The 19024-nt window shown below is 42.1% G+C and overlaps 1 protein-coding gene across 1 annotated transcript in view; it reads left to right on the plus strand.

The window, feature by feature from the left end:
• Positions 1-363: 363 nt before the first annotated feature.
• Positions 364-19024, plus strand: part of DISP1 (dispatched RND transporter family member 1) — an 83972-nt gene continuing 65311 nt past the window's right edge. Inside the window, 2 exon segments of the mRNA XM_083434397.1 lie at positions 364-584; positions 587-600. Of these exon segments, the coding sequence (XP_083290523.1) occupies positions 434-584; positions 587-600 (165 nt within the window). The 5' untranslated portion in view covers positions 364-433.

The raw sequence follows: 19024 nt of genomic DNA on the forward strand, positions 1-19024 counted from the left end.
GTCAAGGCTTAGATGCCTATCCCACCCCAAGAATCCGGCATTCATTCAAACCATGCATTTCAAATACTGTATATAATCTAACCGTCCGAAGCTGCATTTCGCAGTTCGATCTAGATTTTTATGAGACCCTGAGTCAAAAAATGGTAGTATATCCCTCCCCTCCTCAAAGGGGTAAACGTATTAGAAAGGAACAAGGGCACGCGCACCACCCGCCAAGCTTTTCCACCTTTCCCTGCTCCTGGAAAACCCGCTGCCCTATACCAGCCGCGGCCGCAGGGAGATGAGACCGCGTCGGGGTGGCGCCACGCTCAAGATGGCGGGGTCGCCTGCGCGCCACGCTCAAGATGGGCGGCTGCTCCCCTCCCCTCTCCCTCTCTCCCTGGCCCAGACCTCTTCCCGGCAGTGATTTCCGGAGCGAGAGGGATTCCGTCCCATGGTAACAGGGCCACGGCGGGGGACGCCAGAGGGGCTGCTCACTTCCTGCCCCGCAGAGAGACGCGGCGCGGAGAGAAAGGGAGAGGACGAGGACGAGGGCGACGAGCTCCACACGCGCCCCCTCAGCAGCAAGCCGGGCAGGGACCGCCCCTCGCAGGGACCCAGGTAGGAATTGGTCCTGCGCTCCGCGGGGTGGGGGACGGGCAGGGGGCTTCTGCCCCGGGGATTTGCACAGGTAGCCAGCGCCTCGGTTGCAGAGGAGGCCCAGCCTTGTCTGTGCGGACTGGGGAGGTGAGCGCGCGACTGCGGGGGGAGCTGCGAGGACCCGCTGGGGAAGGGAGGAGGAGGAGGGGGCCCCGCTACTCGTGAAGCCGCGCTTGGCCCAGCAAACTGGGGGACGAACGAAGGGCTTGCATCTCTGCAAGCCTGGCTCTACGGTTGGCTGCAGTACCCTTCCCTCCTGAATAATGCTAAAAGTGAAGAGTTGCGGGGTTTTTTTTTTACTCACAACAGCCTCCCTCTTGCAGAGCTTAAGCATCTTCTTTCTCGGGTCTCAGTGACAACTCTCGTATGCAATTGTTTGCAAAGTGTGTAGAATTTTCCTGTCTCTTGCCCGCCCCACAAACCCCTTTCCAGTAGTGCATAAGGTCCAGAATACCCAAAATGAGCTTCACATCCGACTCTTTGTTAGTACTCTATCCATCTTCTGGAACGGAGGAGGATTTCCTTAGGTAGACTGTTGCTTTCCTTAGGTTTCACCCCAAATTTAGGTTTCATCAACAGAACGGCTTTGTTTTCCTGCACTCTTCACATGCAAACATGCCCTTTGTATGTGTCGTTCTGCATATTTTGGGGAGGAAACTTGACTCATTTTCCCGCAGGCATAGTCAAGGTAGTGATGTTGATTTAGCTATCACACTTGATCACTTTCTGCTTGGGGCTGATGGGAATTGTAGTCCACAACATCTGGAAGGCACTACTCTGGCTACTCCTGTATGATGTGCTCCCTTTTTGAATTCTGAATTGCACAACAAAGAGCATTGAAGGTGACGTGGGGAATTTCAGGGATCTTTTATTCAGCTAAATATGTGAAAAGAGCTAGGAAGGCAACACAGTCTGTGTTGTTCTCCATCTGTGTCAACTGTATGGGGACTTTCGTGTAGCTCAGTTGTAAAGCACACATTCCTTGCACAGAAAAGGTCCCAGGTTCTCTCCCTTGCATCTGTAGGAAGGATTGGAAAAGGCCAATGTCTTCAGAGCCTGCATAGATGTTGCCAGTCATCATAGAGCTAAATGGACCAATGGTCTCCGCATAAGGCCACTTCCTATGTTGCTGGTTGAGGACTGGACTCTGGGGATCGGAATTGCTGAAAGAAAAGGTGCTTTGTGATCTCCATAAATAGAGCTGTCTGGTCATGTTATTATTAGAAATAATAACATGACCAGAAATAATAACATGTTCCACTTTGCAGGGAGATGGGAAATGTTCCACTGATGGCTCATTCTTTGATTCGAATAAGACTCCTTTAATTATTTATTTTCTGTGATGCAGGATTTTTATTCTTGCATGTTTGAATTGGGTATTAAGAGGATGCTTATACACACATACAGTATCTTTCTAAAGGGTCTTCTACAGATAAAAGATACATGTTGACTGAAGGTCAAGCATGGAAGGTGAAATTTGAAGGAAAGGACCACATGGTTTGTCTAGTCCAAGGATATAGTGCCCTCCAGTTCTAGTTAGACTTCAGTTTCCATCATTCTGACTGTTGGCCATTTTAACCTAGTGTCGCCTGCCTGCCCTAAAATTGGATCCGATTCCAAAGCCACCTCTAACACTTAAGTCAGAGACAGTAGGGAATTTCACCGCCTTTTGGGGTTAATTGAAATTATATTTGAATGCATTATCCTATAAAGTTTCTGTATGCTGGGTCAGACCATTCATCCATTTCGTTAAGTATTGTTTACTTCGCCTAGCAGCAGACTCAAGGTCTCATGTATTTCCCAGTCCTGGCATCTGAGAGCCTTTAATTGGAGGTGCCTGAGAGTGTACATGAGACCTTCTGTGCTGGTTCAGTGAGCCGCAGTCCCAATAATCCTTTGGTTAATTATCTGGTGTACAAGAATCTGCTACATCAGAATATTTACATTCCTGTGCTAAGCACATATTCAAAGCAAAGAAAGCTCTTTTAACTTTAGCCATAACATTTATAAAACGACTGCTGCTTGTCTTGGATTGTTCAGAATTAATAAAGGCTCTGGTCATTTTATTACTCTGTAGTAGAAACAGGCTCCAGATATTATTCCACTTATTTATTTTTTACCTCAGAGGGGGCAGAATTTAGTTTGGGTTTGCAACAGGGGTTGCATTTTTAAAGTACTGGAAGTGTTCATCTCCCCTCTTCCAAATATATCAAGGCTTGACATTATTTCTTTTATCATTGAGGTGGGTTAGAACATGTCATTTTCCACTGTTTGTGTGTGTGTAGTTTTTTTTTTTTTAAAAAAAACCACATTGACAACATTTGGTTTCCCCCTTAATTTCCCCTTTCACTCCCCGCCCACCATAAAAGAACTCAGACATAGCTCATTGATAGAAATGAATACAAGAGAAATAAAGGTCACTTAATTACCTGAATAAAACATTGTTCCACATGTCAGAAGAACCTTGGCTGGTCTTCCCTTAAACGGAGGTGAACCTAGAGTTACAACCCTTTGCATACTTACTTGGGAGTAAGTCCCACTGAACGTAAGAGGGATTTAGGTCTGAGTAAACTTGTATAGGATTTCATTACATGTATGTCAACAGCGTAGTAGGACCATCATAAAAATGTTGTAAGGTGAACCTTTTTATATATTGGTGCTCCTCAGCAAACCTACAATCATGTGAATTTCCTGAGTTGATGAATTTTTAAGGTAGAGCATGCCTAAATTAGAAACAAAACAATTATTCAGTAGTAATGTAAACCTTCGCACCTCATTGGCTACCCAGCTGATTTTAGTAGTTGCTTAGGTTTCCTGTTTGGAATGGGATGTAGAATTCTGGATACTTTCCAGCACATCTGGTGCAGGAAGAGGAGAAAGAAGCAACCCTTTAAACTCAGCCTTCCCCAGCCTAGTACCTTCCAGATGCTTTGAACTGCAGGTCCCATCATTACTGACCATTGGTTGATGGGAGTTGTAGTCCATAAATATTTGGAAGGCACAAGCTTGGAGAAAGATGCTCTAACTTCTCTGTTGTGCCTCAGGGATTTTTTGTTAGTGAAATGGAAGTGGCCTTCAGCCATATTTTGGCCTGTTACTATTTCAGATATTGGGTTATCTATGGCAAAAGACAGAAGGAGATCATCCCAGAAAAAGTATGAACATTTCTTCTTCCCCCACACCCCCTGCTTCTGCACTGGAGATGTAGACCGTGTCAAACATTGGAACTTGGAATATGTTTTAAAGGGTTTTCCAGGAACAAAATAAAGACTTCTTACAATGCCGACTCCTAAATCTTCATATTTTACAGCAGTATGTGTCAGTTTCCCACATAAAGCATCTCTTTTCAAATGCTATGTACAGTATTCTTCTTTGAGATTAGTCACCCTCTTAAAGTTGGCTAACAGACCAGAGTTAAGGTTTTTTGTTCTTTTTCCTGGTAGCTTAAATCCTTAAGTCACAAAGTGATGGGAAACAGGTGGGGGTAGGTATTCTGGAAGAATACAGTTTGTCACTCACATGCAATGTCTAATGAGTTGTACTGAATTTTCAGCCACATTTTGGAACATTTCAAATAATTCCACTAGGTGTTAGCCAAGGGGTGTATGAATGAGCATGTGTGTGTTTGTGTGTGTGTAAGAGAGAGAGATGTCAGGTGACAACATCTTGGAATATTTCAAATCTGTTGTCAAGCCCGCATAACTGGGATCATCTGAGTGTTCCTTTTTTATCAGCAACCACCCAAAAAGGGCTAGAATTGTAAAATCAATGGGGAAAAAGCCCAAGCACAACTAAGTTTTGAAGAAAAAAAAACCCAAACTGCTCAGTTCATAAAATTTCAATAAATATTTCTCATCTTCCTGGAATCCTCTTCAGATGTTAATGGTTTGTACACAAAACTCTATCCTGAAGATTTGTGGCAGCTTAACAGTGTTTTAAAAGCATTAAAAAGCCTAATCAGTGAAAATAAAACCTACTATTAAAACTCTTCCACCATACCAGACACCAAAAACCAGACTAATTTTTTTTAAAGCCTTAATAGCATTTCCAGAAGATGCTCACATGCTACTTTGGAGGAATCCCTGGGGAGGGGGAAATTGAGGAGCAGAACTGATGGACAGTGACTTAATGTGCTCTTGCGCTCTTAAAAGTGGGTTAGTAACTTTTTGCAATATAAGTAGTATTAGAAATTCTCCCTTCTCCATTATGTGTGGATGTTTTTAATTAATGCTGAAACCATATGAGGCTATTTGCATGTATTGTATACTATTGAAGAAGCTTCTCTCACAACACTTTCTAACTGTGACTTCTTTTCTCTTTGTGCTGACTGACTGCTGAGCTTCTTTTTAGAAGTTATTTCACCTAAGTTTGTATTACATCTCAGAACTAGTGGCTTGGATCTGTTCTGTATCTGAAATCAGTCTTGAAAGTGGACCATAGTAAGCGTGTGTAGTTGAGCTGCATTTACATTTTAAATTTGCTAGTGTCTTGCCCAGTAAGGCCTTCCTAAAAGGTAAAGGACCCCTGAAAGTTAAGTCCCATCGCAAACGACTCTGGGTTTGCGGCACTCATCTCGCTTTACTGGCCGAGGGAGCCAACGTTTGTCCGCAGACAGTTTTTCCGGGTCATGTGGCCAGCATGACTAAGTCGCTTCTGTCAAAACCAGAGCAACGCACGGAAACGATGTTTACCTTCCCGCCGGAGTGGTACCTATTTATCCTGCTTGCACTTTGATGTGCTTTCAAATTGCTAGGTGGGCAGGAGCTGGGACCGAGCAACGGGAACTCACCCTGATGCGGGGATTCGAACTGCCAACCTTCCGATCAGCAAGCCCTAGGCCCAGTGGTTTAGACCACAGCGCCACCCACGTCCCAAGGCCTTCCTACACAGACACATTTTTAAATAAGTTACTTTCATCAGATGAAGGCTTATTTAAAATGTTGCGTCTGAAAAACCTATGACTGTTGTTATGAAATCCTTTAAATCAATGTAATTTCTTCACTAGAATTTTTTCCCCTCTGAAAATGTGTTGCAAACATTTAGTACTGTATTTCTATACAAGCTAAGGTTGAACCTTGACAAGATGGAGTTGCTGCAGACTGGAGTTCCCGGGTTTAGGAATTGGGTTCACAGATTGTTTTGGGTGAGGTTGCACTCTCCCTAAAGCAGAAATAGGGAATGTGTGGCCCTCCAGATGCTGTTGGACTACACCTTTCATCATCCCAGACCATAGGCCATTGTGGCTGGGGCTGATGGGAACTGTCATGCTTGCTCTGTGTTCCTGGACAGAGATAGCTTAGTCACATGCCCCAGTAGCTTCCCAGCTTGCCCACTGTAAGATGCTCTCTGTGGAGATGCCTTTGAAGGTGGTTTGGAGGCTGCAGCTTGAGCAAAATGCTGTGTACGTACTGACATATTCAGTGACATACACAGTTTGGAAACATTTGCACTGGCTACCTGTTCATCACTGAGTCCAATTCAAGGTGTTAACTTTGATGTTAAGCTCTGGACTGTTTGGGGCCAGTTAGCTGAAAGACTGCCTCTCCTGATATGCTGAGAAGACCCTGTTGGTTGTGCTATCATTATACTTGGTGGGAACCTGGAACAGGGTCTTCTTGATTGTGGCACCCTGGCTCTGAAACACTCTTCTTCCCTGCTCTCCCTCTCCCAATAACAGGCAGACTCCTACATTGGGTGGAATCTGACAGGTTAAGGCATTTCTGTTTCACGTTGACTTTGAACACCATTAGTGACTTAGGATTGAATTGTTATTAGATAAAGGATTGAATTCTGATTGAATTCTGTACTTCTGATTTTAACTAAGATTCTGTTTTTGTGTAATTTGGCTTTGTGTTATGTGTGTATTTGTACAAATTATAACCTGTCTTGTGACCACGGGGTGAAGGATGGGATATACATTGCTTTAAATAAAAGAAATATAGAAAACTGTTTGAGCATTGTGAAAATGTTAAGTTGTACAGTAAGCCCGCAATTTACACACCTAAAACCAAAATAGTGTATAGTCAAAACACATTGGGTTCAATGGCGGGTGGGATTGCCAAAGTAATTTCCCCCCCGAACCTCATTCTCTTTCCGTCCCCTTTTTATTTATATTTTATTTTTTGCTGAATGCGCACAAGTTGTGCAAGTTGTGAGCTTACTGCATTGCATTGCACATTCTAGTTACAAATCCACAATTTTAAAACCGTAACCACTTAAAATGGTAAAATATTTGCACCTTGAGAAACAGGAGAAGTGAATTCTTCTGTTCCTTTTTAAGTTAGGTGTATTTAGTCCTAGAGTAAACTTACTTTAAAATTCAAGGCTCTGTTGGGGGGCTAAAAAAATAAAAAGGATTAGCTGTGGGAACAATTCACACACCTCCGGTTTAGCTGGAATGCTAAAGAATGATATTTCTCACATTACAGTTGTGCTTCAGGGTTAATGGCTGATTTAAAGGTGTGAACTAAGAATGCTTCATTGGAAACCTTTTATTTCTCAACCATAAATTACTGTTCACTGCATGGGTGTGTGTCTGTGTGTCTTTAAGTCTGAACAAAGAAAATGCTTACTAGTCTATTCATACAAAGTTGCTAGTTAAGACTTTGCCATAGGCTGCAAAATTGCTTGGTAGATATCCCTTTCTTCTGGCAAAAGATGCTGGTAAACTGTGGCCAACATTGTCTCAGAACTCTCTACTGTCTCTGAATTAAAATACAGCACTTCTTAATCCCTGTTTGTTTACTGTGTGCCGTTCCCACATCAAAAAGGCCATTTAAACTTCTATTCGAAAATCTTGCCATTTCTTGGGTCTCCTTCACCACTATCATTTATATCCTGCAGTGTATTGATTGATGGGTTAGGTTAATCAATTTTTAAAGAGTGCCCCATATTAATTGGGTAGTGGATTTTTAAGAAATTCTGTGACTCTCAGGACTGAACTGTGTGTTCCTTCTACTCTTGTGGCGAAACAGCACAATCAATTATAGATGGGAGAAAGGAAACAATTATGTTGGGACATTCAGGGTTTTTTAGGGTTTATTTTTTGGAAAAGTGGCCTAAAACTAATACTATACAAATTTGTCTATCTAGGTTAGAATATACAGTGGATGCTCAGGTTGCGAACGTGATCCGTGTGGGATGCATGTTCGCAACCCGCAGCGGCATGTCTGCGCACGCACGGGTTGCAATTCAGCTCTTCTGCGCATGCGCAAAGCACGATTTAGCACTTTTGTGCATGCGCAACCCCCGAAACCTGGAAGTAGCCCATTCCGGTACTTCCAGCTTTTAGCGGAAGTAACCTGAAAAAAATGCAACCTGAAGCGTCTGTAACCCGAGGTATGACTGTATATGAGTGAGCTTGCTCCAGTGAGAAATTATTCTGGGTTCCTTTTTTGCTAACAATACTAGAATTATAAGAGGGTTGGGTTGTTGTTTTGTTAAAAGGTGAGATGAGGTGGTTGAGTGATGGGTGGGTCTGCTCACCTGTCAAAACGTCGCACAGGGTGGGGCAGCCCAGCCAGCCAGCCAGATCTTTTACCCCACACCTCATTTAGTGGGTTTTATGTGGGACTCGGGTGGCTCTGTGGTCTAAGCCACTGGGCCTAGGGCTTGCTGATCGGAAGGTTGGCGGTTCGAATCCCCGTGACAGGGTGAGCGCCCGTTGCTCGGTCCCATCTCCTGCCAACCTAGAACTTTGAAAGCACGTCAAAGTGCAAGTAGATAAATAGGTACTGCTCCAGTGGGAAGGTAAATGGCGTTTCCATGCACTGCTCTGGTTTCGCCAGAAGTGGCTTAATCATGATGGCCACATGACCCAGGAATACTGTCTGCAGACAAACATTGGCTCCCTTGGCCAGTAAAGCAAGATGATGAGCCCAGAGTTGTTCGCTACTGGACTTGACTATCAGGGGTCTTTTACCTTAACCTTTTATGTTTGACTTCAGATAACTGCATATTTAATCAAGAATTGTGGTATTAGCAAACAACATAGCAACAGCCCATTTTTTCATGATATGGTGTGGTATAATGTTCTCATAATTTGTAGCTTCTTTCTGAGGAAATGGGAAGAAAAAGAGAGTAAATACACCCCCCCCCCCCATCGTCAGCAGGTTTGCTTATTTGGAAGTATATATGTTCAGATAAGTGTACACCTAGGATTGCAGCCTAGGAGATGGAAAGGGTGAATTAATATCTGCACATCTAAAACTCAGCATCACCATAGTATCGTAATGAATAGCTATGTGAGCTTTCCTTGAGGCTGCCAGAAATTTAAAAATTCCTGTTGTTGGAGTTTAATTGCAGGAGTAAAGATTTAGCTAGATTACGCAACGCTTTAATTACATAAGAAGATAAGCTGTCCCAAGGTTTGTCATTATCGTAAACAATAGTCCTCTGAAATTTTACTATTGGTAACTAAAAGATGTCTGTAAAAAAAACTGAATGCAAGTTGAATGTAATGTCCCTTTGACAGTTTTATGTAGATGCTTAGAGCCTTGCACTACTTGGAAGTAAGCCTCCCCAAGTTCAGTGGTGGGGTTGCTTGCTAGTAAATATCCCTAAGATTGCAGCTTTACAGTTTTTGGAACCAGCCACTGATGAAGTAGACTGCTATGTCTGAGAAACTTGTTCCTGCTTGCTTTCTAATGTGTCACATTGGCTTCAGACATGCCTGCACATCATGCATGCTTCTTTGTCCAAAAGGGTTCTTAAAATATAGGTTTTCACTTTGGCATACATTCACATCTGAATATTGTTTTGCCTCTAGTGCTTTTTATGGCTTGAAAGCTGCCCCCCCCCCCCAAAAAAATAGCTGGCTTCAAGCACTACTTAAAAAATGTCTGTGATTTATTTATGGCCTTCTAGAAAGTGACTAGCAAGATGTAAAGAAAACTATTTTGGATCAGTTCTGAAGAAAACACATGTGGTGCTTGCTTTTCCCTTTCCCCTTTCTGCAGTGTTCACCCTTACCCCAGTCTTTTTTATTTCAGTTTTGTGTTGGCTCTGGAGGTGGTGGCTTCTTATCTTATGTTGGAAAGTCATACCTGTTTTCATGCAGTCCAGAACAGAGCTACAAGCTTTATTTCTTCAGTGGTTAACTGTGGGATGGTGTCTTAGCCTCTCTACTGGTACCAGCTAAAAGGCAATAATAAAATATCCCCAATTGCATTTTTAATTTTCTGAAATATTTTGAAATTTTATCAATACTTAATAAGGTACTTGTATTCTGCTGCTTTTTACCCATTTGAAAACCAGTGCTTGCTGTTGTTCAGTAGTACACTATACCTATATATATTGCTTTAATGTACAGGAAGAAAATCAGAACAATCTATCTACTCAGAGGTAAAGTCAACTCTGCACAAATTACTTCTATGGGTGTATATATTTCAAGCAGCAGGTGAAACTGCTTCAGTCATCGGAGCGCTGCTTATCTCCGAAACCTCAGACAACAAGTGGTTAATTGTGAAACGCTGTATAAACTGATAAAAGCATTGCTGTGGAAGAGCATGTGTAAAATTATAAATCATCCTTCACAACCAATGTTGGCCATAGCTCTGAAAGACACTTAGGCTGGAAACACATCAGAACTGGATAAAACCCGTAATGTGTTTCTTCATCACCTTAGATCATGAGCCAAATACGTCCTGCTCCATATCTTCAACAGCTGCCTGGAATGCTGTGCCAATCCTAAAACGCTGTGGAAGGCAGAATTTTATTGCAGGAACTAAACCTGGCAAAACTGTTTTGCGTGAGTTTTTCAGTGACATGTCCTATGGTTAATCTATTTCAGCCTTGAGATTCCAAGCGAACTTTAGAGCAAGTTATTTGGCTAGCTAAAGATTTTTATTGATTTCCTCCCCTGCCGAGCCATTGTGCTATATATTATGCTATTCTGCCGGGGTTCCTGAGTTTAAATTTGCCAGTTTGAGCATATCTTGTCACTTTTGAAAGATCTGCAATGCACCAAATTGTTCCTGGACACATTTCAAAGTTCTGATGTTAAAACCCCAAATCATTTGAGACCTGGTTATTTGAAGGACTGCTGTTTCCCATATGAATGTGTATTGGGGTTTTTTAAAAAAAAAATATTAGAGAGAAGAGGTACATCTCTAGGTACCTGAGAGAGAACATGTTCTTCCCTGCAACTGATATTGAGAAGTATGCAGCCTCTGTTCCTGGAGGTACTGTACAGTGGTACCTCAGGTTACATACACTTCAGGTTACAGACTCCGCTAACCCAGAAATAATGCCTTGGGTTAAGAACTTTGCTTCAGGATGAGAACAGAAATTGTGCGACTGCGGCGCAGCAGCAGCGGGAGGCCCCATTAGCTAAAGTGGTGCTTAAGGTTAAGAACAGTTTCAGGTTAAGAACGGACCTCTGGAATGAATTAAGTACATAACCAGAGGTACCACTGTAGTACATAGCCGGTGAAGACCTCTTCATTTGTAGCATCATGTCTGTGAAATGCCTTCCTTACACGAGGGGAGGGCACTTAACATTGACTAAGGTAACAGTGACTGTACCTACTTACTTAAGAGTAAACCCCATTAAACCCAATATGACTTATTTTTGAGTAGAATGATGTATAGGATTTTACTGTTCGGCACAGAGTTAAAACTTACTTTCATCAATATGTGATTACTTCAGGATTTGCTATCTTAACAGCTCTGCTTCCTTACTGTTTCTGACTAAATGGTTTAATTTTGTTTGAGTTTCACTGGTTATGCTGCTGTTTTTTATTTTTCTCTCTAATGGCACATTTCAATTTTGTTATAGGCCGCTTTGTAGATCTTTTGATGTGGAAACATGGGATACAAATGTTGAAATAAAAGATTCCTCACGTATCTTCCTTAGAACAAGACTTTTGAAATGTCCAGTCACACGTACTTTGATTTTATTGTTCTCAACAGCTGTTGCTGACTTCTTAAAGACAAGTGGAACACACTCAAAACATTTTAAAATTAAACATCTTAAAACCGGAATTAATAAAGTTGTCTCAGCATGATGAGGAGTGTTTTCTCTAGGGTGTTAATAGACTGACTTGTCTATATTGTACACATTTACACTGGAGTAAGACCCAGTGAACTCAGTGGATTTCGCCTCGGATGATACATGTATATAGGATTGCACTCTGAATCTTATTGCAGTGAGCAACTTGCAGTTTTGAAATACATGTACAATTCAGTAAATCTTATATTCAAATACTGTCTGTCTGAAGCAATTTCAGCCAGGAACTTAAACATCAAATATTTCTCCCTGTGTTAAACTTGGTCGATAATGACTCGTATCTGTGCAAAATGTAGTGCTGGCTCTATGTGTTCATCTGAGCAAATGGAAGTTTATTCAAACCTTTCCCTTTTAAGTGAAATCCCTGGTGCATTACATGAGCTAAAACAAATTCAGACATTTGGTTTTCATTAGCTTTGTAACTGAAACGAAAACATATTTAATCCCAGAGTATTTTGAAGTTAATGTGCAACTTTGCTGGGAAGGTATTTAAACCGTGGTATCAGTTGCAAGTCGGCCACATGCCAATGTCTCAAAACTGTCACTGAGCAAGATGTTAAATTACTTTTAACGTGCACAAGATTACATTTGTGTGGTGTAGTGGTATGAAGAGATTTGGGTGAGGTGCAAGGGAGGCTTGAGAACAAAAGCAACTGGTGAAAAAAACAACTGATAATGAAAAGCAAAACCAACCCTTGCAGTTGTTTCTGCAGTGATGGCTTTCTTGTGGCCATTGTGCAATTTTGTCAGCGACAGGCAGGAGTCTGAAGGGTGGGCAGAGGAGGCAGGGGGCAGGAAGATGACCCAGAAGAAAGAGCTGGTGATTTGTGGGGTTCGGTGCTACCTGTGAGGCAGGGGGAGAAGAAGAAGCTGGGCAGACAGAGACAGAAGAAAAGCAGGCAGAGAGAGAGCTGCAGGGAGGCGTAGAAGTGGAAGAGACATTTTCACAGAGATAGTTGGCTCCTTAGAATCTCCTCCATCCCCTCCCCACAGTCTCCAAGGTCAAGGAGGGGCTTAAAGCAGCGTCAGGAGCAGGTGGAGATGCCTCACAGGTGAAGTCGCTTGTGCACACCACATCAGAAGAGAGGGTTTAAATCAGTGATGGCCAAACTTGGCCCTCCAGCTGTTTTGGGACTACAGTTCCCATCATCCCTGACCACTGGTCCTGTTAGCTAGGGATGATGGGAATTGTAGTCCCAAAACAGTTGGAGGGCCACGTTTTTGCCATCACTGGTTTAAATTGCCTGGAGGAGGTGTGGTGCGCTGTTGCTGGGATGGAGCACAGGTCAGAGGAAGGAGATGTCCAGCTAGCTATTTAGCAAGAGATACTTGCACTTAGGAGCTGATGTATTCAAGTGCTTTGCCAATAAAGATCTAAACTTCCAGTTGCATGGCCTCCTTGCGGGGGACCGGATGTGCTCAGGAAAGATCTGTCCTTGCTATTCTACGTGGGAGTATTTAGTTTGAAATGAAAGCAACTAGGGCTGTCGTCTCACTAAGGAAATCTTAGCTGGATAAAAAGTTTTAATTAAATCTGCAAGAATTGGCAAATGAATTAAAAACAAGGGAAAATATACCTTATTTGTGGGGGGAGGGTTTTTTGTTATGGCGATGGATATGTGTGTTATAGCAGGCAATCTCTTAGAAGAGGCCTCCTGTATAAGTGTCAGGGGGAGGGAAAGATCATGCATTTCCCAAGATGGTGCCCACCTCCTGCAATTTTCATAAATACCTGTGTTAAAAAAATATTTTTTCTTTTGAAAAATTCCAAAAAAAGGACCTTGACAATCAATCCAGCCCAGCCCTGCAGGCCTACAAAGAAGCATTGAGGACAAAGATTGTGGAACATAAACAGGAAAGAGGGCATAATGGAGAAGTGATGAGGATGAGAGATCCCAGGGCAGGATGCGACCAAAGAAATGGAAAAATGTATCGACAGGACTACACAATGTGCTGATATAGGATGCTTGGATTGAAGGAGCATGCTATTATGGGCAATTATCATGTAAAATACTATTTATTGTTACTCATTTATATACTGCTTATATGCCAAAATAGCTTCTAAGAGCTTATAGAGCCTGCCAGCTATTCATCTGAGAACTGCTCTCAGTGTAAATTATGACATCATCATCATAATTATCGAATCGTAGAATGTTAGAGCTGAAAGAGACCCTGCGAATCATCTCACCCAATCCCCTGGAATGGAGGATTATACATTTGTCCCATACGGGGATCAAACCTGCAACCTCGGCATTATTATGAATGTTTTCTATCCAGTTTCTTATTTTGTTTAAGGGATAGTATATGTTACTGATAGAAAAGTATAGAGTGACTGCACAGTGTGTTTTTTGTTGTTGTTTAGTCGTGTCCGACTCTTCATGACCCCATGGACGCCAGGCACTCCTGTCTGCCACTGCCTCCCTCAGTTTGGTCAAACTCATGTTAGTAGTTTCGAGAACTCTGTCCAACCATCTCGCCCTTTGTCGTCCCCTTCTCCTTGTGCCCTCCGTCTTTCCCAACATCAGGGTCTTTTCCAGGGAGTCCTCTCTTCTCATGAGGTGGCCAAAGTAACTGATTTTTCAGGTACTATCCTAATTGAATTATTCATATTTCCTTACCCTGATTATTTATTTATTTATTTTATTTATTGAATACATTTATATATCGCTTAATACCAGGACAGTCTAAGCACTTTACAAAAAGAAGTGTGTGTGTGTGTGTGTGTGTGTGTGTGCGCAAACGATGAAACTAAAATACTGCAATACAAGATAAAACAGTAAAATCTCCCCTCCTGCCCAAAGGCAAGAAACACAGCACATTTCGAAAACATCTTAAGAGTCAGCGACCCCTTTGCTTTGTTGCAAAGGTTTCAAATTCTTCTCTTCATATCACATAAGTTATTTTGGTGTCACATGAACTGCTGTGTAAGTGGATGCTTGCAGAATTGGTCTTTTATGCCTTGGAGGGAATAGTTTAGCCTGATTTTTAAAGGAGGAGGAGGAAGAGGAGGAGGAGAAGAAGAATGATGATTTTAACATGGACCTGTCTTATATATTGTATAGTATCCAGTGCTGTCACTTTGCTGATGGAAGGTGTGAGCAGAACAGAGAAGGATGCAATTTTTAGTGACTGCACCCCACCAGTCCCTGAACTTTCCTAAATTTGCTCTGGAGGCTTGTGGAGCCCAGAGCAGATTTTGGGGGTGCAGGGTGCTTCAGAGGAGAGAGAAAATCTCCCTCCTCTTTCACCTGACTGATGCCTTCTATCAGCAAAGGGCAACAGCACCAGATACCCCCTGTTCTTTATAGCAGCTCATTGGCTATCTTGACTTGAACAAGAGTTAGCTCGGGGGGGGGGGGTGTATTTATTTAACATTCAGGAAAAGGGCCAGGATCCTTTCAAAACTGTTCATAGATTTAAGGTTAGGTTTGGAAAGTTCATGGTGAACATACCAGTTTGATGTTTAAAAGTACAATATATGTCAAAATGTCTTCAAATAATTGGGCCTTAATGGCAAAGTTCTGACCATAACTGCCAGGCAGAAACAGCCATCTGTTCTCCATGTCGTTTCATTATTTTCATGCATGCTTGAACCATCCTTTGATTTCCACTTGCTTACTCCGTTTCCTTTGAACTGTAATGTGCTTAATAATTTTTAGGAATGTGAAAGCCTGAAGAATTTAAAAGATGTATATTGGTGTCTCTTTAAGGTAGCAAATTGGAACTGACAACCTTTAAAAGGTTGTAATATTAACTTGAAGCTTTTTCTTTTTCTTTAAGAAGTCAGATTAAGGATGCTCAAGATGGAAATAATCCAGTTTTGCTTCTAATGCAAGTTTGCCAGCTAAAATAGGGCAAATGTGCTTCCAAAGCTAATATAGAAGTGGTCAGAGTACCTTTGCCAAAGAGCTGCCTATTAAAATCTTCACACTGTCAGGTCCCTCAGGCTCTGCTTCTGATATTGCAGGAAAGACTTCTGATGTCAATGCACCATTCCTCTTTTTTGGGGGGTGTCATTTGATAGTTCAGTACATTGCAGACCTTTGATTTATTCAGATATATTTCTGAATTTCTTGTGGCTCTTTCTGTTATGCAACTTATTCACACTTCCTTTTAAAAATCAAAACTCCAGTTTTGGAGAGGGGTGGTACAAAAGCGTTTTATTATAACTCACCCCAAGAAAGAAAGAATGTAAAAAATTATACGTATCTGAACTGTAATATTAGATTTTGTGTGTATTTACTACATTTTAACAAATACATTGTGGGAAGAGCCAGCAAAGTTCAGTATATAGTTGTAATGGCTTCTACCATACTTTTTCCGGTAAACGTAATATTCTGTTTCATTTAGGAGATTTTCTGTTGCTTCAGCACAATGATGATCTATGTTTCCTTGATGTACCTCCGGTGTGCCCATCCAGTGCTAATTAAAATGTATTCTTTATTACCTCAGCAGTGCTGAGCCAATGGATTTCATTAGGGAACCATTAAGAAAACACCTCTTACCTTTTCTTCTACAACAGAAAACTTACTCATCCAGTAAAGTTTTTTAGAAAACAGAACAGCAGAACAGAACAACACTACTCCATTGTGGGCTTGGATGTTGCCTTACTTTAGAGCAGGGTTTTCAAACTTGGGTTCCCAGCTGTTTTTGGACTACAACTCCCCTCATCCATAGCTGACGTCATGGATGATGGGAATGCAAAAAACAGCTGGAGACCCAAGTTTGGGAAACCCTGCTTTAGGGTAGGAAACTCCAGCCTGTGGGCCTGTTCTGGCCTGTCAAGGGGGCCAGTTGGCACATGCCATTTTCCCCAAACCTTGCCCACCTGTCAACCAGGTGATGCTTGCAGTATGCAGGCTTCAGCTGTTGTGGAATGGAGAAAGAAGTGATTTGCCAGTGCGTTGCTCAGAGCTTCTTAAAGTGCTGAGCATAAGGCTAGCAAGGCCCCATGAGCTGTGGTATCCAAGGGATTTTATTTTGATGTCTCCAGACAAAGCAGAGGTATCATAAAGCTATCATAAAAAGCTGAGAGAATATTTCAGTCCCGGATGAGAATGGAGCTGTGAAAACATATTTGCAAAGGGCAAGGAATAAATGTTAAAGATTTATCAATATGCATAACATTGCAGCTGATGGAGGGTAAATTACCAAATACCATTATCTCCAAAAGCACACAAAATTAGCCAACCAAGGAAAAGTCAGAGTAAAAAGTTTCATAGAGTCTGAGGAGAATGACTCTAACATACTGTCCAGTAGCACCTTAGAGACCAACTAAGTTTGTTCTGGGTGTAAGCTTATATATAGTGGGAGGGTGGGACTACTGTAGGACTAATTGCAGTCATTAACAGTTGTCAACAGGTTTACCATACCCATTGAGTTAATCACTCATCCCCTACTACCCTTCTGAGAAAAACCGCACCCCACCCTCCCACTATATATAAGGGTCTGGTGACTTCTTTTTCAGTGTATCTGAAGAAGTGTGCATGCACACGAAAGCTTATACCCAGAACAAAGTTAGTTGGTCTCTAAGGTGCTACTGGAAATTTTTTTTAATTATTTATTTGTTTAGACTGCATCAGACCAACACGGCTACCTACCTGAATGTAAATCTACAGACGGCAATATGAGGGAATTGTAAAGGTGGTGTATTTTCTTTTTCCTTATTGCTGATTCTGTTTGGTGCAATAAATACTTTCTGGTCCAGTTTGGGCTACTAAATGGTAGTTTGAACACTGCATCAGGCAGAATGGAAAATAATCAGCTATATGGAGACCACATTATACTCGCATGGTTTAAACCTCAGCACAGTAGGACAGAATGCTCATAGTGGGTCAAATCCTTTTGCAAGCATCTATAGTCTTGTGACTAAATCCGAATAGATGGTATTTTTCTTGAAACTGGATTCCCTTTCCATGTCTCTATAGAAGGAAGTGGTTTAGCCAAAGAACACATTTAAGGACACAGAATTTAATTCTGCTGTAGTCGAATATTCAGTTTTGATAAGAAATAAGCTTTTGGACTAGGGATATTGTGTACATTTTGAATTCAAATAAAGTTTCCAAGAGCCTGTTAGTGTTATTTTTTATCTGAAAAGATTAAAGTAGGCTGTTATTGCCTTCTGTCTCAACTTTCCTATTAGCCGGCAGAATTATTTCTGCTTCACTGTTCCAGATTGTTAAGCTGTTGCGGAGAAAGTTATGGGCATACGGCTAGAAATTTCTGATAACCTCATGGCTTAGTCCAATTGATCCTATTAAAACTATGCATAATCCACCGTTGCCGGGGGGGAGCAGTGGAGTTTCTTTGCTCTTACACTCCATATATTTTTACAACCAGGAGTTGTTATTGTTGTAATAGCGCTTGAAATGCATTTTTTTAAAATCCAAGGAAAGTAAGTTTTGTTTTTTCATTTAATTGAAGTGCATTGTATATACAGTGGAACCTCGGTTGTCGATCACTTCAGAAGTCAAACGTTTCGGCTTCCGAACGCGACAACCTAGAAGTGAATGCTTCTGTTTTCAAACGCGCCTTGGAAGTTGAACCACTTCCGAGGAGCATTTCTCCATTTTCTCAATTGATTTTGCCGACTGGCAATTGATCCTCGGTTGTCAAACGTTTCGAAAGTCGAACGGTCTTCCAGCATGGATTACGTTTGGCAACCGAGGTTCCACTATAGCACATGTGGGGGAACTTCTGGGAGAAATTTGCTGTGCGTGCAATGAATTGTTTCCCATGAATCAACTAGTTGCCTCTGCTTAAATAGCTGGTCTTTGGGGTGGTACCGGGCCATGAATGGGAAGGATGGAATATTTCTGATATGAATTAAGACCTGTTGGCCTTGAGCCCCAGAAGAGCCTCCTATATCTGTAGGGCCAGAACCTGAACCCTTCTGGACAACGTCCTCTGAGTCTGAGATGCCAAATAAATGCCTTCCCAGAACCTCACCAGTGCAGCTGTTCAAGGAATGCACCAGCCAGGAGACCAGGGAATGGAGTGCCTGTCTTCAACCCAGCAGCTCGGCTCTTTAAGAGGACCTCGCCTGTCCACCAGCTAGAAGACTAAGGGAATGGAGTGCCTGACTCTAGTTCAGGAGGCTGGCTCTTTGAGAATCTACATCTGGTCACAAGGGAATGGAGCATGAGAGAGAGGTAGTCTCGAGAGCAGGAGCTTAAAAAGGCTTGGTCTGCTCTCAGTCTTCATTGGATCAAGTTGATCACTCAGACCTAGCTGCGGTCCTGCAACACCCTGATCAGCTTTGCTTCTAGCCTTTGCTTGTCATGCCTGCCAACCTTGGTGTCAGACCCATAATCTTTCTTTATGACCATCCTCTTTAACTTTAGCCATATTTCGATTTTGGATCAGTGGTTCTCAGAC

Source organism: Podarcis tiliguerta, assembly GCF_965153285.1.
Source record: "Podarcis tiliguerta genome assembly, chromosome: 3".
In the NCBI taxonomy this organism is placed as follows: Eukaryota; Metazoa; Chordata; class Lepidosauria; order Squamata; family Lacertidae; genus Podarcis; species Podarcis tiliguerta.